The 25,133-nt window shown below is 39.6% G+C and overlaps 1 protein-coding gene across 17 annotated transcripts in view; it reads left to right on the forward strand.

Annotated features, from left to right (window-relative positions):
- The window catches only part of PRRC2C (proline rich coiled-coil 2C), a 76,833-nt gene that overhangs the window by 2,937 nt on the left and 48,763 nt on the right, over window positions 1-25,133 (forward strand). For 12 of the 17 annotated variants that reach the window (XM_088801559.1, XM_088801567.1, XM_088801563.1 and 9 more), the window contains exons 2-6: window positions 17,942-18,104; window positions 18,871-19,048; window positions 20,276-20,385; window positions 21,451-21,576; window positions 23,342-23,565. In XM_088801559.1, the coding sequence (XP_088657685.1) occupies window positions 17,993-18,104; window positions 18,871-19,048; window positions 20,276-20,385; window positions 21,451-21,576; window positions 23,342-23,565 (750 nt within the window). In that variant the 5' untranslated portion in view covers window positions 17,942-17,992. The remainder of the gene's footprint in view (window positions 1-17,941; window positions 18,105-18,870; window positions 19,049-20,275; window positions 20,386-21,450; window positions 21,577-23,341; window positions 23,566-25,133) is intronic. The other 5 variants (XM_088801562.1, XM_019755368.3, XM_019756968.3 and 2 more) reach the window with 3 other exon arrangements.

Genomic DNA, 25,133 nt, shown 5'->3' on the forward strand with positions numbered 1-25,133 from the left:
AAATGTTTTATTGTATGTTTTTTACCAGCCTCCAGAAAGGTTCAATATATGCTGATCTTTCTGCGAGTCATATCTCTAGTCGTTATTTTGCTCTAGACTAACAGAATGCCAGTCATATTTTTGGGCCTGTGTGTGCACGTATTTGCTGGCAAATCAGATCAAACAGGGCTATTACTGAGTTTCAACACTTGTCTCACTGGCAGACAAAAATTTTGATATGGTTAGTACCTACCTGGAGTCTGAATGCTAGGCACGTGCTAACCATATAGCAGGGAAATTTCTTACTGTCAGCAATGTAGTGCACGCGCCTCTCTGCCATGCTGCTGGGTGCTCTGCGTTAAGGGAATGGGGGGTGTAATCAGCATTTGTGGGGCGCATCTAGTATTAAAAACAAACACTTGTTTACATAGCATATGATCTAATTTTGTACCTGTTAGTATTCCGATACTAGTCTCTTTTTCTTTACTAGACTGTTTCTGTGTCCCCATCACCTTGTGTGGTTGGCGTATACCTAGAGTTTATTCTAGATTGTTGAATGGATGAGATTAGGAAACACAGAAGAATCAATAGACCTACAGCTAAGGTTTAACTGACGGATATGTTAGGGGAGCAAAGAAATACCCTGTCATTTTCCCCTTTATTCACCTATTTGAATAGTGTCAAAGCTTTCAAATAGTTTGTGTTTATGTATTTTGCATCCTGAGATTTATTTGCATCAGATTTTCCTTTGTAATTTTTAGGTTTGTTCAACAAATATTAAAAATTCTTTTAATTTAGTGAGGCCAAGTGAATCAGAGGAGTATGGCTTTTGGGTCCCACTGCCAAGGTGTTCACAGTCTTAAGGAATAATAATAAATGTTACTGTGATTTAAAAAAAAAAAAAATTCATACCAGAAGATAAAAATAAAGATATGCAAACAGTAAGGGAAATTTGGGGTAGAAAATCCATATATGGAAAATTGCCTATAGCACAGATTGAGTTCCCAGTTGATGACAAGTGAAGGAGTAATGGCCAGGACAGATCAAGAATAATTGTAATTATTACCGTTTGTTGAGCACTTACTATGCCAGGCGCTGAGCTAAGAACATTTTGTAGGTTACCTCTTTCAATCCATGCAATCATCCTAGGAGGTGGGTAGATATTTTTATCTCCACTATACAACTAGAAAACTGGGATTTAAAGATATTTAAGTAATTTGTTCAAAATTACTTAGCTAGTAAGTAGGATTCAAATCATTAACCCAGAGCCTGAGTGCTTAACTTCTATACCTTATGGATTTCCCAGGGGCCAGTATTTCCCAAACAAGTCATTCATGACTTTTGCTGTATTTTCAAACCATCTGCCTGTCAATATTTTTTTACCTGTCTTACAATTAAGTGAATTTAAAAGAAAAATGTATGTGATTATTTGGTTTTACAGTTTTTCCTCAACCTGTTTTAAAATAAACATAATTTTAAATACTCCTTTATGGACCACTTAAAATCATCTAATATACCACCAGCCGTGTTTTGTATTCTGCCCTTTGGGACATAACTGCTAAGGTTAGTGAATGCTGGATAGGATCGGGCAGCCGTTGGAATTAATGAAGGGCGGAAGTGATGAAAGCATAGAATGGGCTAGATTCATCACAGAGGAACTGGCAGGAGTACAGGACTAGAGATACAAACTAGAGCCTGACCTGCGTAATGGGGACAGACATTTCCATGATGAGCTGCAAGGTGGAGTGGGTTTATTTACACAGAAATGTAACAGGATGTTGAAGACAATTGATGGCAAGGAAAGGAGAATGAGGATGAGAAAGTGAAGAAGGAAGTCACTGTAGAAATCAAGGTGGAAGAAAATGATCTTAAAAATGGGATTAGAGCCAAATGTAGCAGAGTTCAGAATCATACTTATAGGAGGAGTGGCCTTTGAATTTGGCTGAGAGATCCTTGGTGACCCTAAAAGAATTTAGGTCAAGTCATGAGGATGAAAGTTTACGCAGGACTGAGTAGTGAGACCTCTTGATTTCGAGGTGTGTTGAATACGCAACGAGCTCTGGACTAGGGATTTAAAAACTTTGGTTTAGCCCTTTTGTTACTTTGTGCCAGCTGTTCGTTCACTTTGGGGACAAGTGGCTTGGCTTCTTCAAGTTTTAAGTATGCTCATCCGTGAACTAAGGATACCTGTTTCCCCTGTCAGAGCATGTTGCAGAAATCACATTAAATGTGTCTCCATGCATCTTTTGAATTTAATATGTTTTGATATCACGTGCATCTTGAACATATTTAAAACGGAAAAGAGAACCATGAAAAACAGTAAAATTAAAAGCAAAGAGAGAATAGAGTCCCTATGAAGTTGGAAGATTCCTGCCCCTCTCCCCCAAGTAAATGTCGAGTCTGCAAGATAAGAGATGGATGCATATGTGGCTGGAGAATGGGTGTCTAGCGAAGTGCATAGTTGCGCTTTCTTCTGTCCTCTTTCCTAATGAATCATCTGAAAGTGCCGGGCTGCTGTGTGTGGCTGTGCATTGTGCACTGCACAGAGATACCAGCTGAAGGAAGCAGCCAAGACAGAGGTCCAGCGCGTGCTCTGCCTGCAGAGTCCTGTGCCCTGTCCTGCCTCCCCCCCGGGGAAATTGTGCCTCCACTTCTCTCTCCCGAGGCATCAGCACCTGTGTCTTCCCAGCAGGGTATGTTCTCGCCCAAAAGCCCTGTGGAGGCCACTGGATTCTTTGAAAGGCTCCTTAAGGAGACATATTAAGGATATACATTTAGAAATACATCAGAAACATTTGGGAGATTGGAGAAATGGTCACTAAGGAACAAAAAGCTTAGGACCTTTTCCTAAGATTGGCTAAATAGTTGGGCAAGTACAGCATTCCTGTTTATCCAATGCTATTTTAAAGATGGGTATTGTACATTATTAAATATTTCTAGTAACTGGGAAACAGAATATATTAAATGTCATATATTGTCAGATTTTAAAGAGCAGAGGGAAGTTTAATCCTCAAAAAACCACTATAATTTTTCAGTTCCAATTAAAATTTAGGTTTTTGGCAATATGGCTGGAGTAGCTTGACCTGTATTTTAAGTAATTGTTTTTAATGTTAGGTTTAAATTTTGTAGCTCTTAATTGAAGAAGCACAATAGGGGAGGTATAGAATTGCTTCTCAAAGTTAGGAAAATGAAGCAGATAATTGAATTTTACTTTAAAAACAGGATAAAAGGTGACTGAAATGAGGCTTTTGTCAAGTGGAGGTTGGTTATATTGCTGTATGAGTTTTAAAATTTAGTACGAAAAATGAATTTTTTGCTCTACGGTTCTTTGAGTTTTAATATGTATAGATTTGTGTAGTCCAGGCCACAATTAGGATACAAAATGTAGAAAGATGAACTAGTTCCCAGTTGTGGAACAAGAATGTCTGCCATTTTGGAGGCAGAGAAAGTCCCTCTCTTGCTGAAGAAAAAACTTGAATAAGGATTAAAAAGCCAGAAATAGCCTACATGTGTTAATTGCCTGATTTCCTGATTATGTACTTCCATTATGACATTTGGAAGCATGAAAAGAGTGCAAGTGGAAAGTAGGAGAAAGAGATGGGTAGGTTTGCATGTCTCATGACAGGCATTTAAGTGGAAGAGGAATAGAGCCAGTGCTGGGGGTGGGAGGGAAGGGGGACGTGTGATGCTAACCAATTCTTGGCATTTATCAATTTAAACTTAAAATTCCAACCTTAAAGGTACCCTTCAGTTGTATGAAAGGCTTAGAGTAATTCATGATGTCCGCGAGCATCTTGAAGAGAATGCTCTTTTCTCCCATCACATCCAACATTCTTGCCTTGCAAAAAATAAAGGTGACTAAGAAGCTATTTATGCTTTGGTTTTTATCTGTAATGTATAACTTTTGAAAATATTATCATCATGTATTAAGTTCTTAATAAGTGCCAGACACTATTCTAAGAGCTTTATACACATGAGGTTAATGAAATCTCACAACAGACTAGAAGATGTAGCCCACAGATGAGGACATAAAAATTCAGAATTATGTTTAGCCACCAGGGAAGCTTATGCCACAATTACGCTATAGAAACACCTAGCTACTAAGTAGCAGAGCTGAGGTTTAAAGAGCTGGGCTTTAAACTGAATCAGTTTTAAGAAAATTGTGTAATATGATCAATTTTAAAATTCTCTAAGTTGTCAAAAAGTGTGCTCTGGCAATCACCACAAGTAAATCATAGGCACACAGCTTTATTTTGCTAGAACAGTAATTACAGTACAGAAGGTTTGATAGCTACATTTCTTTTCTGATTGTTGAGGCTTCTGCCTCAAACTCGGTTGACATGTTTCAGTTTCCAACAGCCTGAGCCCTCTGCCATTCTGATTAAAACTCCAACAGATTTATTTGTATTACACTTTTTTTTAAATGGCACTTTTTAATGTTTTTACTGTAGTGCTATTAGTAGAAGCAGTTAACATATGGTGGTATTCTTAGGTTTACTATTATAGCAGCAAATGTGATCTAAAAAAATTGATGTCAAAAAAATTGATGTCAATTATTGAGTGATTGATTAACAATTAAGGGATGGAAGTGACCATTTCAACCTCTTGCTCAAAGCAAGAATTACCTTTAAAGTATTTCTGACAAAGGCGTATCTTGCTTTTGCTTGAACGCGTCTGGTGACCAGACACTATAGTCAACCTTTCACATTCACGTCTTAAGAGCTTCCAAATTTCCAAATTTTTGAGCACCGTACTAATAGTCAAACCTCATCCCTTTCTCTTTACTTCCATCATCTGCACTATGATTTGGCTTTCTTTTTAGAGTTTTTGTTTTGTTTTTTACAAAGAAATAACTCTTCACAAAAGTTATTGTATCCTTGAAAAAGAAAACAAACCCTGGGGAAGAGGGTACATACAGCAAGAGAGGGAGGGAGGTCTAAGTTTATCTCCTAGAATCCCCCTTTTCTCATGTACCTCATGGCACTGGATGCGAATTTTGTGCCTCAGCAAAATTACATATCACTTCGTTCACATCCCTTTGGGGTACGTAGCAAATTGTGAAAATAGAATGATGTGAGTTTTAAGGTAACTTGTTTGCACCTATGGATAAACTCAACAGTTGAAAAGGTTTTCTTTTGTATCCAGTTTAGTTTGTTTTTAAATATTTATTTTCATGAAGCCCAGACTTGAGCACAGCACTTTAAGCTGTGTGTAAAACACAAAATTCAGTGGAACTTTTACAATTCCAGATCTGTGCATTAGATTTCTACTAAAGTAGCAATTTTTATAAGGCAGTGCTGTCACAATACTAGCTGTCACTGGCTCTCCTGGTTCATATGAACAGGCTGGGTCTGTATTCTTTATTTATGAAATTTAGTTTTTGAACTATGACTATAGAGCTATTTATTCTTTTTTTCCAATTTAAGTTTATAGAGGTATTTATTCTTTTTTCTAATTTAATTCTCCCTCGCGTTCTAAGACCTTTTATTTCTTAAGAAAGTCATCGAATGCATTGGTCCTCTTTCAGTTGTGCATATCATATGTGTTATCTACTTTCCAGGTCTTTATCCAAGTTTTTGACAAAAACACTTTGAAAAGTACGAGATCCAATATATTAGTTACTCGGGCCACGTTACTTCGTAATGACCATATTCTTTAAGTATAAAATAATTTCAACCTCAGATATTCTATAATTCTCATTTGTGTTGTGTTTATTTAAGGAAGAGTGTGTAAAGATTAATACTTTGATTAATTAATGTGTCTAAAATGAGGTTAGGGTAGTTAATTTAAAAGTAAACTTTTTAGGAAGTTTATATTTTGTGAACACTGACTCAGTGGCCTGGAATTCGTAGGAATGTGGTAAATACCTTGACTTTTTTATTTTAAATGGAAGATTTAGTTAAAATTTGAGTGATAAGCAAAGTGCTGTTTTCTGGAGTTAATACATCCGTCCTCCCTGTTTGTCACTCTGGCTACCAGGAGAAAATACCGTCGACTAGGTGATTTAGACAACAGAAATGTGTTTCTCAGAACACTTCTGGAGGCTGGAAGTCCAGCATTTAGGTTCTGGCTTGCTCGAGGCTACCGTCTAGCTGTGTCCACGTCGCAGAGAGAGAAGTTGGGTGTCTCTTGCTCTGAATAAGAGCGCTCATCCCTCATGGGGAGGCCCTACCCTCATGTCACCGAGACCTAGTTATCTCCCAAAGGCCTTGTCTTCAAATGCCATCTATCACATGGGGAGTTAGAGCTTCAATGTCGGAATTTGAGGGGGACACAATTTAGTAAATAACACCCCCTTTTTGTTTTACAATCTGTAGTGCATTGATTCTTATTCTTTTTAATTATTATACTTCAAAATGACATTTCTATAACAGATGAAATGCTTTTATCAAGAGATACGACTTTTGTTGCTATAAGTTTTTATCCTTGATTTTTTATTGTAACACAATAAGTTTTGGAAATAAAAACTTGAATCTTTTGGAGACCTTTAAGTTCAAATGACATGTTCCTTACTAGTATGTATTTTAAAGTTTGGTGTTTATCTCTTCTAGAATGACAAGTGAATTCTGATTTTCGTGTGGTTTTCTCTTGGGGCACTGGCTTTGGCGTCCAGCCTGGCTTCCATCTTGGCCCCATCACTTGTAGCTGTGTGAGTTTGGGGCAAGTTATTTTACCTTTCTAAGGTGGTTTCTTCATTGGTAAGTTATGGTGACTGGGGCTTTGAACTCTTATTCCCAATCCAATATATTTCTATTATAGTACCGCTCTAGAGCTCAGATTTTTAAAAAAAATGGCTTCAGGAGGCCTTGCTAAGTTAGAATGTATAAAACTTGGATTCCTCTTTATGCTAGAAGTGGGAGAAATAAATACCAAAGATCACTCAAGATTTTAAATGTAGAGGTCAGGTTTTGTGAACTTGGGGAAAGGAACATATTTGGGAGAGCAAATGAACTTTTTTTGTGTGAATTTTTTCTTTCGGAATACTTTTAATCCTACAGAAAAGTTATAAAAATAGGACAAAGAATTCCCGTATTCCTTCGTCCATAGTCCCTGATTGTTAATAGTTACCATGTTTGTTTTATTCCCTGTGTGTACGTGTACGTGGCATGTGTGCCTACCTTTTAATGTTGGCTAACCTGTGTCATCTCCTGAAACCTTAAATTCACATCACAAGCTCCTGTCCTGTATCTCCAGTTTTCTCACTCGGTATATTTTTCTCCTGTTGTACTTGTTAGAATAAAGCAATCCGCGCTAAGCTTGACTCAATAAACATTCAGTGGCGACTATTAGAACCTGCCTTTATTCAACCTTATTGAAAGTGCCCGTCCCTTCTGCTCTCCTCCTCATTTTCTTCCAACTTCTCTTACTTTGCTCTGCCTCAGACTTGTAGGAAATGTTACTCTGACCAGTCTCCGGGCAGTGTCCTCATCGCCTAGCTTTTCTTTACCACTTGTCTGCACGACTCAATTCCTTGTTCGTGCCAGCTGCTGCGTGCTTCCCCCCATCACTCCCCTGCCCCGGCCTGGACATGGGGCTGGACATGACGAGAGTCTTCCAACTGCACACACTGGGGAGCACTGTAGCCCTGGGCCCCAGCTTCCACTGGGGTCTCAGTGTTGCTTGTCAGTGCCTCGGTTTCCTAGTTAGCAGTCTTCCCTCCCAGTTCTTTGCAAACCTTTTCCAGCCTCAGATTTCCAAACTGTTACTTCCAGTCAGTCAGTGCATGGGGGCAGCATGTGTCTTTTTCGTTGGTTTCTAGTAGCGCCTGATAATATAGGAGGCACTGAGTAATGTTCGCTTGAGTGAATGGGGGAATTAAACATTTTGAGTTTGTAGTTCTGTCAGAAATTTTGGTCTGTAGACAGTTAAAAACATATGTTTGAAGATTGTAGCTTGAAGGAAAGTTTGGGGAATTCTCCTTACTGAAGCAGTGAACAGTAGATGAGATGGCCAGAGGAAAGCACATAGAGAAGAGGGAGCTGGCAAGAGAGATGGCAAAGCGTATTAACATTTACGTAGAGGGACAGCAAGAAAAATGAGACTGACAGCTGTCACTCAGACACCAGAGGATGGCTTACAAAGAAGCTGTTTAGTTTTATATTCATGTGACACCTGACTATTATTAATTACTTAGTGCACATCTGTGGAGTGTACTCATCTGGAAACGCTTACAGTTTCTTTTTCATGTTAACTTGAAATCAGTGGGACATTGTTTGTACTGTGTTTTCCAGAGGAACTAAATTCTCACCAGAAGAATAATGAGGAAAAAGACGTAAACACATCCTGGATATTTAGAAGCCCATTGAGGCCAGAAATACAATTGTCATTTAGTTGCATTTAGCAAATTGGCTATTTGTGAAAGTACTTTTTTTTTTCAAATATACTAGATTTTTAGTATCATTTAAAATATTTTCAGTATTGAATACCTTTAAAAGCCTTTTGTGATAGTAACCTTAGACTTACAATTTTTAACACCGAATGAATTTTAGAGGTCATAGCTTAATGAACAATGTTGCTTTAAAACATGGGCTTTTTTCATGTTTTCGTTTTATCTTAACTGTCTTTTTTTTTTTTTTTTGGCCAAAAAAAAAATTTATAAGGTGTTTGTTCAAAATATGGCAAGTACAGATGCACATGCTTTGCTACATTTAATTTCGATGAAAAATGCTAGTTTTTAACCAATATTACTTTTCCTTCCCTTAAAGGAAAGGGGTTGTTATTCAGAAGGCTTTGGTTTTGCTGACTGACCCTCAGCTCTTAATGACTTAGATCTTTAGGTACATAGTCAGCAGGACAGTGACATAACACATATTCCCAATAGCGTGCAAATGAAAGCTTTTCAAAACTAAAAATGATACAAGCAGGGGATGTAGTTCCTTTGGTCTTCTGTAAGCGTGCGGGTGGGATTTTGAAATCAGAAGCTGGCAAGTTGATAAGAAATGCTGTGGAGCTTGTTGTTTCAAGGGTTTTTGAATTACTAATTATGTAAATTGTACCATTTTGTGACTTAAGTGTGGGTCTGCTGAATGCAGCCAAGCATTTACTCAGCAGTTGAGATTTTCGATTAGTTTTTTCCTCTAGTGGCTCTTCATGGCATTCAGAATAAACTCAAGCAATATTCCTTATCCTAGATTCCTAGGCCCTGCAAGGCGTCTGCCTGCACTGACTTCCTTTCTAGAGGCTTCTCTCCCTCAAGCAAGACCTTGACCCTTGAACCTTCTTCTCCCAGGTCAACATTGGTTTGTTTTGTCAGTGGTTCTCAACTGCAGCTTTACTGTAGAGACATTTGGAGGGAGCTTTTCAAAGAAGACTGTTGCCAGCCCCAGAAATTCTGATTTAATTGGTCTGGCCTGGGGCCTGGACTGTAGCATCTTCTCAAGGCTTCCTGGGTAATTCTGTGCAGCCTGGGTTGAGAACCACTGATGATTTTCTTAGCTCGTGTCACTTCCAGGGAGGTGTTCCAGGTTTTCACAGTCCTACCCAAAGTCTCTTTCCCCTCTTTGCTATCTGTCCTTTTACCTAGCTGAAGGGTTTTTTTTGTTATTATTATGCCTATATGTTTGTTTACTTGTTTATTGTTTGTTAAGTGTTCCTTGAAGGCAGTCATCATCTGTCTTTTCATCCTAACATCTAAAGCAACGTGTGCCAGTTTATTAGTTCTCAGCACATCTGCACAAATGCTGAATGAAGACTGTCATTGCAGCAGTGGGGAGGTACTTTCAGAAGGCTTGTTTCTGTGTGGCCTGTAGAGGATTGCTCCACTAAATTGTGTTTCAGAGAAGATGCTAATTACTCCAGCGGGCTTTCAGAGGACATTGTTTTCAGGAAGCTTTAGCAAGAGCAGATTTGAGAGCCGTGTTATCCCTTGGGAACAGTGTTAGAGACGTGGGTTAGGTCCCCATGCCAGGCCTGCAGAGGAAGACGCATTGAACAACTGCAATGGTGAAGGATTGTTGCTGGTCCTATAGCGAGGCTCCATTTGCCGGCCCCAGCCGCCTCCTCCTGTGCCGCGGCTGCTGCGGCTGGCTGCGCTGTCTGTCCAGGCCACCTGTGGCCCGCGGAATACATTCTCCGCATTGGAGCCAGAATGCTGGTTTTAAAACAAAACACACACCTCTGCGCAGAATCCAATGGCTTTCCATTGCTTCAAAGATAAAATTTAAAGTCCTAATAGGCCTGCCTTACCCAACCTTCTCTTTCTGTTTCAACTTTCCCTTTCTTACCGTGTTTCCTCGAAAATAAGACCTATCCCCAAAATAAGCCCCGGTTAAGAGCGTCAGCCAGACGGACACATTTAGTACGTTATGAGGATGTTCCAGAAGAAGATGACATGACTGTATTTGAATAAATGGAGATTGTTGTACATAAAAAAAAAATATGACATCCCCTGAAAATACGCCTAATGTGTCTTTTGGAGCAAAAATTGATATAAGACCTGGTCTTATTTTCGGGGAAATACAGTAGTACTAGCTTTTATGTTTTTGAACACGATTAGTACATCAGGGCCGGAGGGCCTTTGCATTGCTTTTTCTTCAGCCTTGAAGCTGGCTGCTTCCCCATTAGATCCATATCGGAAGCCTTTCCCTCACAGAGGCCCCACCCTCCTCCTCCAGGAGGGGAGGAAAACTGGAGCTAACTAACCATGGGGCCTGTGATTTAATCCTTGGTGCCACAAAACGCCCAGAACTAAGTGCTTGGGAGGGCTACCTCTAGGTGGCATGCCACCAACTCCTGGGGGACAGAGGCTCACGCACTCGGGACCCTTCTGGACTTTCTCCTGTGACTCTCTTCATCTGGCTGTTCATTTGTATCCTTTCATATCTTTGTAACAATCTGGTAATCTAGTAAGTAAATTGTTTCCCTGAGGTCTTTGGAAAGCTCTAGGAACTTCATCAAACTTCTTGTTTATAGCCAGCCGGTCAGAAGCACAGGGAACAACAGGGACTTTCAGGTGGCAGCTGCCGTGTGGCGGGGTTGGGGGCAGGCTTGTAGGACTGAGCCCGTACTAACCTGGGAGCTTTGATGCGATCTCCAGGGAGACAGTGTCAGGATTGAGTTAAATTGTAGGACACTCAGCTGCTTGGCCGGAGGATCTAAGAATTGCAGGGTGTCGGGGGACCGCCCCCTCCCCCCACACACATACCCGTGGTGACCAGAAATGTCGGAAGTAGTATATTAAGAGCATAGGAGACATACAGGAGTGTTTTTTTCTTTATACAGGGAAGGGGGAATGAAAGGGAGGCGAATAGGTTGGTAAGATACAAAATTGCAGAAATCAGCAGCCCTGATAAATAATGAAAAACACTGTAATAGTAGAGCTGACAAAGCAGAAAATGTCAGAATAACCAAAGAATCAACAAATAGTGTTTTTGTTCCAGGAGTCGTAGATAAGAAAGCAGCTTAAGATTCTTGTGGCTACAAAGTTAACCAATAGACAAAACTAAAAATGTAGAAGAGAAGCAGTTGAAAATGAAAAACACACCTATTTTGAATAAAGGGGGAACTCAAAATGAAACTTGCAAAACTAGCACAGAAAACACCTCCTATCAAAAACATGTAGTAAACAATCACATGGTTCAGGGGAATGCTCTTAATTAAGTACTTTCATTACCAGACAAAACAATACATTTAAAAAGGAGAGGGGAAAAAAAAGAAGAGAAAAATCAAAATAAAAACAAAAATCGATAAATCCAAGAGCTAGCTATTTTGGAAAATATATATTAGCTGAATCACTCTAATTTTAAGTTAAAACTAAGAATGAAAAAAATGGTATAAAAGACATATGAAGAGAAGGCTTGAGAAGTAAGGGTTTTCTACGAAAATTTGGCTCAAAACAGAAAAAAAATAAAGTTACTCAAAAGCTGGCCACCCCCAAAAAGTGGCCCAGGCAGTTTCATAGGGGAATACCGGTGTCATTTAACAGACGTTTCTCATGCTATTTACAATGAACTAAAGGCAGGGATTGGCAGCTAAAATCTGGCCTGTGGCCTGTTGTATATGGCCTGGGATCTAAGAATGTTGTAGAATGCAAAAGTATAACTTAAACCAAGTGTAAGAATCTGTCCTGAAGAAATACTAATTTAAGTGTGTAAAATACACATACAAGGCTGCTACCTGCAATATGGCAAGTAATGACATTTGTAACCGTTGTTACCGTTGTTAGGTGATCGGTCCTTTAAAACATACTTGTTGAACACCTACTGTGTGTACTATTTTTGTGGACTGGAGATACAAGAGACAAAATCTTTCCTGCGTCTCACTTTCTAGTGTAGTGATTGGACATGTTTTTACTTCTCGTGTGTAAATAACAGCAGTGGAATGGGGCCGGGGGTGGGAGGGTGCAGGTCTCAGGGTTGGTGGATGTTTCCCTTGTATGAAACTGCCGGACTGTTTTCCCACCTGACGTTCCTGTGAGCAGGCTCTGGGCGTTCCAGGGCCTCCGTGGCCTTGTCAGCACTTGGTGTGATTGTTCCGTAACGGTAGCCCCTGCAGTAGATGTGAGCCAGTGTCGTCCTGCCTCACGCACGTTTGGATGTGCGTGTCCCCAAATACTAATGCTAAAATGCTGAACATCTTTTCATGTGTTCATTTGCCATTTGTATATCTCTGGTGAAGTGTCCAGTCCTGTGCCTTTTTTTTTTTTTTTTTTTTAATTGGGTTGTTTGTTTTCTTATTATTGAGTCCTGAAAATTTTATGTATGTTCTGGATAAAAGTCCTTTATCAGATACATCATTTGCAGGTTTTTTCCCCAGTAGCCTATCTTTTCATTCTTAGCAGTGTCTTTCAGAAAGCTAAAGTCCAATTTATAAATTTCATCTTTTATGAATTATGCTTTTCGTATACTAAGAAGTCTTTATTTAACCCAGGGTTGGACTTTTCATAGTTTTAGTTTCACATTTTGCCTATGTTTCTGTTTCAAAAATTGATATATAATTAACATATGACATTGTATAAGTTTTAAAGTATACAACATGTTGATTTGATGCATTTCTATATTTGCAGTATGATTACCACTGTAACCTTAGCTGACACCTCCGTCTGGTTACATAATTCTCTTTCTTTTTTGTGGGGAGAACATTTAAGATCTTAGCAACTTTGAATTGTATGGTACAGTACTATTGACTAATCACAATGCTGTGCGTTCAATCTCCAGAATTTACTCATCTTCTAAATTCAAGTTTGTACCCTTTGCTGTGGCCCATTTAGAGTTGAATTTTGTATATGGTGTGAAGTGTGGATCAGAGTTCATCTTTTAATATTACATATACACAGTTGCACTAGTGCCATTTGTTGAGAAAACTATTCCTTATCCACTGAATTGTCTATGCATTTATTTTTGTGTATTTATTTATACTTCTAAACGGTATTCTGTTCTGTTGACCCGTCTATTTTTACACCAACACCACAGTATCTTCATTGCTGCTTTGCGCGCCTTGAAATCAGGTGACATTGGCCCTCCACCTTTATTCTCCTTTTCAAAGTTATTTTGGTTATTCTGGATCCTGTCCATTTTGTTACGGATTTTAGAATCAGCTTGACTAATTCAAATGACCGTCCCCCGCCTCGCTTCCCCAATTTTTCTCTGAGATTTTGTTTGGGATTGCTTTGAATCTATAAATCTGTTTGGCAAGAACTGACATCTTACTTCTGGGTCTTTTGACTCATGAACACAACATATGTATCTCCATGTATCTAGGTCTTTTTTAATGTCTCATAGTTTTCGGTATACAAATCTTACAAATTGTCAACTATATCCCTAAACGTTTTATATTTTAATTGCTATTATAAGTTGAATTTTAATTTCAATTTCTGATCATTCATTGCTGTTTTCTTATTGAACATATAGAATGCAGTTATAATAAAATAACTTCATATTCTGGTCCAGTAAATCTGATATCTGGGTAACTGGGCTGGTTTCAGTTGGTTGATTCTTCTCTTTAATGTGGCTCGTATTTTTATAGTTTGTATTTTCCTGCTTCTTTGCCTGCATGATAATTTTTAATTGGATGCTACAATGTGGATTTTTATGTGAGGGTGCTGGATATATTTTCATTTTTTATAAATATTCTTTAAATTTGGGACTCAGTTACCTGGAAATAGTTTGATCATTTTGAGTGTTGTTCTCAGAATTGTTAGGCAAGACCAGAGCAATGTTTTCTGTAGAGTACTTTATTTTACCACTACTGAGATAAGGCATTTCTGAGTATTCTACCCAATGCCCAGTGAATTACGGGGTTTTTCAAAAGTCTAGCTGGTGAGAGCAGGCACTATTCCCAGCCTATGGAGCAACAGACACTCTTTCCCTCTAATCATTACAGGTGGTTCTTTCCTAGTTTGGGGGAGTTGACTCAAACAGCAGATTAGTATTCTGCTGAATACTCAGAGGGGGTCCCCTGCAGATCTGGAGCGTTTTCTGCTTATAGCTCTCTTCTCCCCAATATTATATCCGAGCTCCCGTGATCACCCTGAACTCTCAGCCTCGTTTTTTTCCAACTTAGGAAGTCTAGCAGCTTCCACTCCCATTGCTGCGACCTGGGCACTCTCCAGGCAGGCAGTAAGTCAGTTCAGGAAACTATATGGCTCACTTCATTTGTTTTCCATCTTAGGGAATCGCTGGCCTTCCTTGCTGTGTATCCACGATTCTTTGATTCATTTTAGGCATCCAAACAGGAATTACATTTTTTAAAAACATTTTTAAATAAATTATACAAAGTGAGACTAAGTCTTGATGGTAACTTATTCTGGATTGGTTGGATTCTCTGTCCTAAAAGCAATTTTAATTTTTGAACTAGTCACTGGCTTTTCTCTCAAGTATCTGTTGAATGAAGTTTCAACCTAATAGAAAGTTTCAGCGTGTCTCCTAAGCCTTCTAGAAGCAAGATAACCAAAATGGTTATAGGCTAAATTAAACTGACTTTAAAAGTGCCCTTGTCTAAACGTTATGGTGGAATTGGGCGTTCTGGTTTATTCAGTCTTATCATTTATGGCTACAATTCTTTGTCTTTAGAAATACGTATTCTTTTATAGTTCGGCTTTGTCTTTTGATTGAATTGTCCTTTGATATTTTGTTGTTTGTTTGTTTACACTTACCAGTCGTGTTATGATTTACTTTTTTTCTGGTATAATAGGTACTATAAAACCATAAAAACAAGAGAGACTCATAAGCATATGAAAACATGAATTTATTTTCTATTCTAGTTGCCTGAGAAGCTGATTCTTTGTCCAGCGCTCTCCCTCACTACACTCAGTATGTTTGGGAAAAGAGCATGTCCTGACGGGCATGTTACAGACAGTAGTTTAATAATGAAAAGGAAGCTTTTACTGACTTTTGAACCTTATCAAGAACTACTCAAATACGAATTTTATGATAAACTTGCAGGAAGTTTTACTTTGACCTTATGTGGAACCTGTATTTTGTGGCTTTTGGGGTCAATTGCTTGTTCTTTTTTTGTATTTGGAAATTCCTTATCTGGAGGAAAATTTTTGTTTTGTTTTGCTTTTAGATAGGAAAATTAAGGTTCATTTTCTGATTCTTTCCAAGCCCTAATGTTTTGTGATGGCTAGAACTGGATTAGATACTCTGTCACCAGGTGGTTGAATTGTGTAATGTTATATTGTTTCCCTGTGTAAGTTGAGGGCAAGCTGAACCCCCTACCTTGTTATTTTAACTTTTGTTTACTTAGGACATTAAACATTTTGATACATTTACTGGTTGGTATTATTTCTCTAGTGAATTGTCTGTTCATAGCATTAATTTTGGGGTTTCTTCAAGTTTTCTTTTTTTCAATTTGTTGAGTTCTTATACAGCATTCGCATTTTGTCAAATGTTGATATAATTTGTCTGTTGGCTGTCATTTTGATTTTTTTAACTGCCATTTTCCTGTCATGCTGTGCAGAATATTTGGTAGGCTTGCTTCTGAAACCCTTAATATAAAATAGATGCCTGTGTTCTAGGTTGGAAATACAAATAAAGTTGAAACTTTATTTCAACAAAGAAGAAACATAAATAGCAGTGGGATATATTCTTCAAGACTACAGCGTTCTGGGCTGGAATATAAATTTTGGATGATCAATTGCTAGTTGAAAACATAGGAGTGGATGAGATTTCCTACAGAGAAGAGTTTAGATTGAGAAAGGAAATGAGAACAGGATGGGCGGACAGCGCAGGAGGATGGACTAGCCTTAGGTGGAGTGGGAAGAGAGATACACTTCCTTTATTGTGGTGATTTGAAGACTGCTCTTCTATTAGAATCCCCGAGCAGCTTTGTCAAAGAAAGGATTCATGCCTAGGCCCCACCCCAACACCCCAGCTTCTGGTGTGTTTAAAAGCCCCTAGTTATTTTAACGTGCAGCAAGGATTGAGAACCACTGGTTCAAGTATATCTGCTTAGAATGAGTCAGTGGGGCCTAAACTTTTGTACCGTGTTTCCCCAAAAATAAGACCGGGTCTTAAATTAAGTTTTGCTCCAAAACACGCATTCGGGCTTATGTTCAGGGGATGTCATCCTGAAAAATCATGCCTGGGCTTAGTTTCCGGTTAGGTCTTATTTTCGGGGACACACGGTTGTTGCGGATTCACCTGGAGGACTTGCTGAAACAGTGCTGGGCCCCACCCATCCTCAGCCTTTGATTCAGTAGGTCTAGGATGGGCCTGAGAATTCGCGTTTCTAACCAGTTTCCAGGTGATGCTGGGAACCACTGTAGGTAGAGGAAGGGAAGCCCTTGGGGACGATGAATGTAGGTACAGGTGGGCTCCTAGGTTTGCCCCTAGGAAGTTTCATGAGTTGCTTTCTTGATACTGCTTCGTCTGTGATGTAGGAACGTGAAAGTCTCCACTAAGAGTGTTGCATGCGTAGGTGTGGTGTCGAGAGGTTTGAGGTTCTTAGGTGTTAAATTGCCATCAAATGAGGGTGAGAGAACAAGTTGACTGTTGTTCTTGATATTTACATCAGGTACTTTTTCTCACCTGAAGAAAGATCTTGAATCTTAATTTTGTCATCTAGTGACTATCACTGGCCTCTTCTGTCACTAGATGAATAATAATCTTCTGTAGCTTTGTCCATGTTGCTGGTGAATGTCTGTCAGCAAGGATGCAGTGCATTCTGGGAGTCAGCTCTCCATACCATGTTGGTTGTTAGCACCCTTGGGGTGTAATTAATTACATACATTGTTGCACATACAATAGTAAGCTGTCTGTATTAGTGTAGTTGTTTGGTTGCAGGGGAGGAGTTTTTTCACATTTTGTCTCCGGGAAAGGTGGCTTATTATAAATGTATACTTGGAGAGCTAAGGGGTTATTTACAGTTACGTGGGGAGGAGGTGGCATGGTGTCATGGACTGACGCAGAAGCCTCTCCTCTCTCTCGTTTACCTCTGAACGTCAGTTTCCTCATCTGTACAATGAGGATACTAATTATATCATAACAGATCTGAAGATTCTTGATCAACTTAATGGAACTACACGATCCCTGAGTGTGGCAGTTGATGTGTGCATAAAACCACATCTCTGTGTGTGATGCTAATCTTGGGGTTGACAAATGTAAAACCAGTAGAGAAAATGATTTCGATGATGTTAGGGTCTACACAGGCATTCCTTGACTTGGAATGGTTTTTGTACGGTCCACCTATTCTGCATTGCCTTTACCGCCCCGGCATCAGTTCTCCATGCGTTTAGCTACTGATGCTTTCTTGGTAGAATTCCCCACCCTCTGCCCTTCTCCCACTCTAACCCCTCAAAACAAACAAACAAAACACTGATTGATGTGTGTACACCGCATTAAATCGAAGGGAAATTGTGTGAGAGCTCATTTGTGTGTTGTTATTGATATGTTATTGAAGAATGACTTCATATCTGTCTTTATTTTTCAGAGTTTCTGTGAACATTTGGATTTACTAGTTTTTCGTAAGCTAATACATTCTAAAACTTTCCTTTTTATTTTTCTTCCTTATGTGCATCTCAAAGACTGGTTTTAAGGGGTGTGGCAGGTTTTGGACTCGATGAGTTTCCACCGAAATGTCGGAGAAGTCAGGCCAGAGCACAAAAGCAAAGGATGGGAAAAAGTATGCGACACTCAGTTTATTTAATACTTACAAGGGTAAATCATTAGAAACTCAGAAAACCACAGGTGAGTAAAATCAAGTGGCATTTGTTTTTTATGCTTCTCATGCTTTTGTTGCTATAAATGGTCCTCCGCAGCTATTGCCGTTAGAGGCTAGGACAAACCCGTGTCAGTGCAGCCCTGCTCACATGGGGCTTTGTATGTGCACACACATTTTTCATGGGATGTGAATTAAATATCTTACGATTCGAAAATTATAAATATGTTTCGTTTTTTTTCTTGTTTATTGTCAGTAGAATTGTGTGGTTCCAAGGAGGAAACTCAGTCAATGGGATTGGTAGGCGTAGAGCTATATATAAGGGGGTATTTATTACCATTTCAAACTATGGAATAGAGGGTCCTGTGGTGTTTTGTTTGGTTGCTGATGCCTCGGACCCAGCGTTTACAGTGAAAACTGGACCACATTATGTTTTATTAGCAGTGTGCACTGTGAATAAAGCCAGCGTGTAATTCTCCCACGTACTAAGTTTGGGGCTTGAAATAGATTCCCTGAATTGATTTCAAAGCCAGCATTGCCGGTGTTTACTTTTCATAGTGTGTAGGGTTTATTGTTAGAATTTTTGAAGCATCTGGTCAGTGGCTCTGATAGTTTATTTTAATGTAATTTCTGCATGGGATTTTGTGGCAGGTGTGTGGCTTAGTTTAAAAAGTCTTCCCTTAAAATATTAGGAAATAATAGTTCAAGATTCCATTAATTCCTATTTCTGTATTTTAAGAGTAAATCAGCTGCTAAAACAGATGTTCTAAGAAAGTTGATGTTATCGATCTTTAGTTGCAGCTCGGCATGGATTGCAGAGTCTTGGAAAAGTTGGTATTTCACGGCGTATGCCTCCACCTGCCAACCTCCCGAGTCTCAAAGCAGAAAACAAAGGCAACGATCCGAACGTGAACATTGTACCTAAAGACGGCACGGGCTGGGCATCAAAGCAAGAGCAGCACGAAGAAGAAAAGTAAGTTATTGTCCCCTTCTTTGTAGGGGACTCGCCTGAGCTCCTTCTGTGTGCTGGCGGTTGTGCTGTGTGTGTTACTGTAGTCGCCTGATTCGTTTTCCCTGCGAGTGGGCTTAGTGGCAGATGATACTTGCCAGTCACAACTTCTCTTATTTGCTGTCAAGTTCCCTCCTGTCCCACACCCACCAGATCAGGCATTCTCTTTCTAATGTGATTAGAAGTTGATTCTCTTACGTAATTCCCATGAAGCTAAGGATTTCTGTCTTCCTGGTTCCCTGAAATGCCTGATGCACCTCGTCGGTGCTGAGGTTATAGTATTTGAGTGAACGCTGAGTTAGAGTTAATGTCCCTATTCATCATCGTTCAACAAATGTTTAACATTTATATTTAACACTTAATATTTAACATTAACAAAAAATATTTAATATGTCAAGGCTTATGCTGGGCTCTTAGTTTATTGAATGACCAAGTTAAGTCATGGTAATTTTTAAAAATAAGGCAAGCAATTGGGTACTTGGTGCTTTTTGCCTATATCTGTTAGCAAATTTCTTTCCTCCTGTTTGGGGAGCTTTCTGTAGTAAATTTGACGAGTGGAGTAAAGCTCCTCAAAGACTGACTGTTCTCTGGTTCTTAGTTGTAGAATGATTTTGTAGTGACACGTCACTTAGAGGTCTGAGTGGACCAGAAACATACTGCATTTTTTAAGTCTCTTAACCTTTTTCATTTTTAAGCATTAACTCATTACAAGGATTGAATATAACTGTAGACCCTTTTTAAGCGCCTTTTCCTCGTGGGGGTGCTGTTCCGTCTGAATCACAGTACTGAATACAGTGGTGAGCGTGTGACTGCACACGGAGAGCTTGCATAGCCTCCCCGGCTAAGTCCTCTGGTGCAGACCGTAGGTACGCCTGTACTGTTGCTGCTAATTATACACGCTCCCTTATTCAAAACAGATTTTCGGGAGCTTGAGTTTCTTTTTTTTTACAAAATGAAAAACAAGCAGAGCTGTCTTCTCCTTGGGTTATTGAAAGGTAAAAATGAAGGGGACGAAAATAGCAGCTCTTCATTTAAAGGGATGTTGCCGAGGGAAAGCGTTTGTGGAGGCTGCATCTAAGAGTAAACATGTAGCCAGAATAGTTTGTACACACATTCACTTTAAATACAGTATTCGTTTTATTTTGTTTAAACGTATAATATCTGAAATAATGGATTCATATTTTTTTTAAGAACACCAGAAGCTCCACCAGCACAGCCAAAACCTGGGGTTGCAGCTCCCCCAGAAGTAGCACCTCCTCCCAAATCATGGGCCAGTAACAAGCAAGGTGGGCAAGGAGATGGTAAGTGGACATTAGCTGGGGTAACTGGTCAGACTAGAGAGTTACTGAACAGCCATGCAGGACATAGGGGTGGGTATTGTTTTGGCAAGGACAGAGAGCATTGTCAGAGTATATGCACAGGCCCTAAGCAGGGGTCTTTTAAAAATCTCTTGGGCTAGTTAATTAACTCAGTGTCAACAGCCTGTCTGACCCAATGATTGGGGTTAAAAAAGGGGTCTTTACGAAACCCTGTGTCCCACGTTATGTCTTTACCCTACATGACCAGACATAGTCTTGTACTTTCAACTCTTTGAGACATAAGCACACAGACACTGCATAGTTGCTAGAAACCATATTCACCTCCAGCTGTGTTCCCACCCTCTCTGTTTTAAGCATGTCAGTCACGATTTCCATGGTAGAGAAGAGCAGAGAGCAGCCATAAAGTATGACTGCTGTAATACCCTCCTCCTCCCAAGGAACAGTGGACTCCCCAGCAAACATTCTGCCACTTGCAAAACAGGAAACGTCTATCAAACACTGTGTGGAGAAAACCCATCTAGGCCCTCAAGCTAATAAAATCAGCTCTTTTAATTTATAGGAGTGTAAAAAAAGTCGGCAGGTCGGCACGCAGGCAGGCAGGTGTGTGAATAGTGAGGTGTGACCAGTATCTCAGCAGTAAATTAAGTGGAGGCATGTTGGCCTCACTGTGGTGCTTCAGTGTTCATTCCTAATAACATTTGAACTGATTCTCAGTTATTATCAAAGGGATGTGACTTGTGTTGAAAATGTGAGGAGTCATAATAGGAAACAGCAGTGAACCTCCTCATTCCCCTCGTCGTCTTTAAGGCGTCCCCTGGAACAGCATCGGGCAGGTTCCTTTCTTAGAGTTTTATCTCCTCATGGCTGTTCATTAACTTTCTAAGGGATTCTAATTCTAGATCAATTTAAAAGTTTTATGGATATGAATAGTCATTAAAGTGTGGAATCATTTATCAGACAAAAAGGCAGAGAACTCTAGCCTGGGAGGGTTTTTGAATCACCTTCAGTATAGAAGTTACATTTAATGTTTTTTTAAAAATTCTGTAGGCATCCAGGTGAATAGTCATTTTCAGCAAGAATTTCCCAGCCTGCAGGCAGCTGGGGATCAGGAAAAAAAAGAAAAAGAAGGAAATGATGACAGCTATGGACCTGGACCCAGTTTACGCCCACCAAGTAAGAGTATTTTCTGTTTAGGAAAAATACAGACTGAGATTATACTTGTGTTTATCTTGTGATGTAGCTTCTTGCCTGCTGGTGCTACACATGTGACCTGCTTCCTTAAAAAGGCAGACAGTAACTAGTGCCACTCAAGTGTGGTTTCTACATGAGCAGCATCAGGACACCTCAAGAACTTTCTGGAAGTATATGTCTCAACGAGATGCCTCAGTGACTTATTAGCACATTGACATTTGGTCACTTTTCTAATAGTACAATTTTTTGAGCAAACCCCCCAAACATGCAAGTATTTGTTTATAAATTATATCCATTTACCTGCTACTCTATTAATATTCAGGGATCCCTTGCTTTCTGAACTCAAACCCAAATCCAGGAGCTAAATCAGCTTGGATAGTGAGGGATACTTGTATACATTATAAAGCAAAAACTAGAACTTGAAACGTGAAATCTTTGAGAGATTTTTAAATTGTCATTACCAAATATCTCCAAGGATCTGTATACATGGGGTGGTTCCTCGTTACAGTACTGGTTACAAGTCTACATGTCTGAAAACGTGATGCATTTCACATTTCCTTTGGCTTGTTTCTTGTCAGGTCTGGGTAAATCCTCTTTTAGTTTTTTTGTTTGTTTGTTTGTTTTTTAGTTTCCTGTGCACAAAACAAAGTAATACTTAGACATTTAATCCCTCACACTGTGTCAACCCCCCTCCCCCCAGTTGTTTTTTTTTAATTGCCATAATGCTGTTGATGATTCTGTGTGAGGAATAGATATGTCCGCTGTACTGTTTTCATGTGCAATTGATTTTCATCAGTTAAGTATTTCAGCTTAACAAATTTGGTCGCTTAAAACAACAAGCACAGTGGCCTTGTGGTTTCACACAGTATGGGATCAGGAGTGTGGGAGCCGCTTAGCTGGGAGTTCTGGCTCAGAACTCGCTGAACTCTCTCCACAAAGTCGCAGTGAAGCTGCCATCTGAGGCTGACCTGACTGGGGCTACTATGCCAAGCTCACTCATGGTGGCTCTTTTGTATGTGGGCTACTCACAACGTGGCCTCCCCACCACAAGTAAGGACAGACAGACACCTCCCGCCTCAGATGGACACCCACAGTCTTCTATAACCTAATCTTAGAAGAGACGTGCCATCATTTCTGTTTTATTCTCCAGGTTACACCGACCAGTCCTAGTACATGGTGAGAGGGTGGTACACAGGGTGTGAGTAAAAGGAGATAGAGACCCTTTGAGCCATCTTGGAGGCGATCTCCCAAACCGGATTTCCTTGTAAAACCATGAGCGGCCTTATTTGGTTAAGTGTGGTTGAACCAGATTGTATAGTCACTAAATCTGCTCACTGGGGCACATGTAGCAACGCACAGTAGTAGACTGAAAGAACACGAACGACAGCGGTGCTGTCAACCCTTCTGGGATGTAGACCCCCAGCCCCCTCAGGACACCTTAGGGATGACAGGGACTTGCAGCTCCACATCAAATACTGAGAAAGCTTCATAGAGAGGCACTAGGATTTCCTTCCCCAGCCCCAGTACTTGGCTGTGGCGGCTCCCCCAGGGTGCAGCCTCCCTGCTTTGGAAGCTGCTCTCCTGCCTGACCGTCAAAGCCCTGGCAGCGCCTAGATTCCCCGACACTGGTCCTTTGCTGTGCTCACTTGGTGCTGCTTCAGTTTGCTTGAAATGTGCCTAGTTTGGTTTCACTCTGTTCCACTTGCAGATTTTTTCCTTATTTCTTTCTTACCTCTCTCCGTGGCAGATGTTGCTTGTTGGAGAGATGGCGGTAAGTCTGCTGGCTCACCCTTAACGTCTGACCAAGACGAAAAGCTTCCTGGCCAGGATGAAAGCACAGCGGGGTCGTCAGAACAAAATGACATCCTCAAAGTAGTGGAGAAGAGAATAGCCTGTGGTCCCCCACAGGCTAAACTGAATGGCCAGCAGCCCGCCCTCACTGCCCAGTACAGAGCTATGATGCCCCCTTACGTGAGTATTGGCAGCTCAGCAGCGGGTAGTTAAAGGAGAGGTTTCCATCTGGGTTCTAAGGAGAGAAGTGGAATGGGGAAGAGTTTAGGTTCATTGTCATTAACTCCTAACTGAAAATTAGCATTTTCTTTGATTATGAATGGAGGAAAGAAATCACGGAAGTATCAGCAGTGCCTGTGTTTTTATCATTAATGGAGACCATGGGTGTTTTCATCTCACAGTACATTGTTTTAGATATTGCAAAATGCTGTTTATACGCATTACTTCAGAATAGTTATTAGAACCATGGGTAGACCCACTTGTTATTTCGTGACCTAATAAAGAAGCACATACATTACTATGTCACAGATTTGTTTTTTAAATATTGTGGTAACAGAATTTTAGTACAATTGTTTTCTTTTGCTATACTCTGCATTTTAGATTATTCATTTTAAAACGTTTCTGTAAGAAAAGGTTCACAGAATTTACCAGACTGCCAAATGGGTTATTTGTGGCACAGGTTAATACCTGCTTTAGTTCTAAAGTTTTTATTAGTATACAGTTTTTTTTAGCTTTTCAATATGGAATATTTTAAACATGTGCAAAAATAGAAATAATAGTACAGTGAACGTCTCTCCTCCCATATCTGCTGTCCATCTTCCACAGTTGTCAATTTGTGGTTCGTCTTGTCTCCTATTTCCCATCATCTTGGATTACTAAAGCCAACCCTAGATATGTCATTTCATCCGTATGTATTTTGACGAGGGGGAAAGTTCATAATATCATTATCACACCTGAAAGAAAATTCTTTAAAAAATATCAAGTCAGTATTCCAGCTTCTCTGATCATCTCATTATTGGGATCCAGATAACGTCTATTCCTTGAAATTGATTGATATTTCTCACAGGAGTCTTGTTATCTGTGGGTACCTCGTTTTCTCCATCTCTTATTTTCTTTGGAGCTTATCTGGTAGAACTTACTTGTTTTCCTGTGGAGTCTGGATTTTGCTGATTCAATCTTTGTAATATCATTTAATACATGCTTCTGACCCTTACACTTTCTATAAATTAGTAGTTAGATTTGGTGCCCTCATTCATTTGTTTGCTCTCAGCCTACTATGAAAGTATATGGCAAGATACATGTGCCCAAGTAAATGTACATTTTTTTAAGAGACCATTAATCTCAAAGGGAAGAAGAATCTAGTTCCTACATTTATGTTTTTATGATTTATCTCTGAAGTATTCAAGCTGTAAATATCCCTATTTTTCTCTTTTTTACATATTTTCTATTCTTTGTATTATTGTTATTTAACCATTCGGGGGTAAATGAGGAACATAAATGATTAAATACAATTACTTGTTAAATGTTTTATTTTAAAAATTGGGAATATGATAAAAATCCAACCTATCCATGAAAAATGATTTACATCCAACTACTTGTCTCCTAATGATTTTCAGATTGTGTTTCCAAGGGCCCCTGAGGAGGGAAGACCCACGTGGGCTTTGTCCCCAGTTTCATCAGTGATTTTACTTGAACAAAGTTTCCTACTGATTAACAAAAACATTTTGAAAACCACTACTGTATATTGA

This window comes from Rhinolophus sinicus, chromosome 11, assembly GCF_057876585.1.
Source record: "Rhinolophus sinicus isolate RSI-liver-muscle chromosome 11, RSI-T2T, whole genome shotgun sequence".
NCBI classification, from domain to species: Eukaryota; Metazoa; Chordata; class Mammalia; order Chiroptera; family Rhinolophidae; genus Rhinolophus; species Rhinolophus sinicus.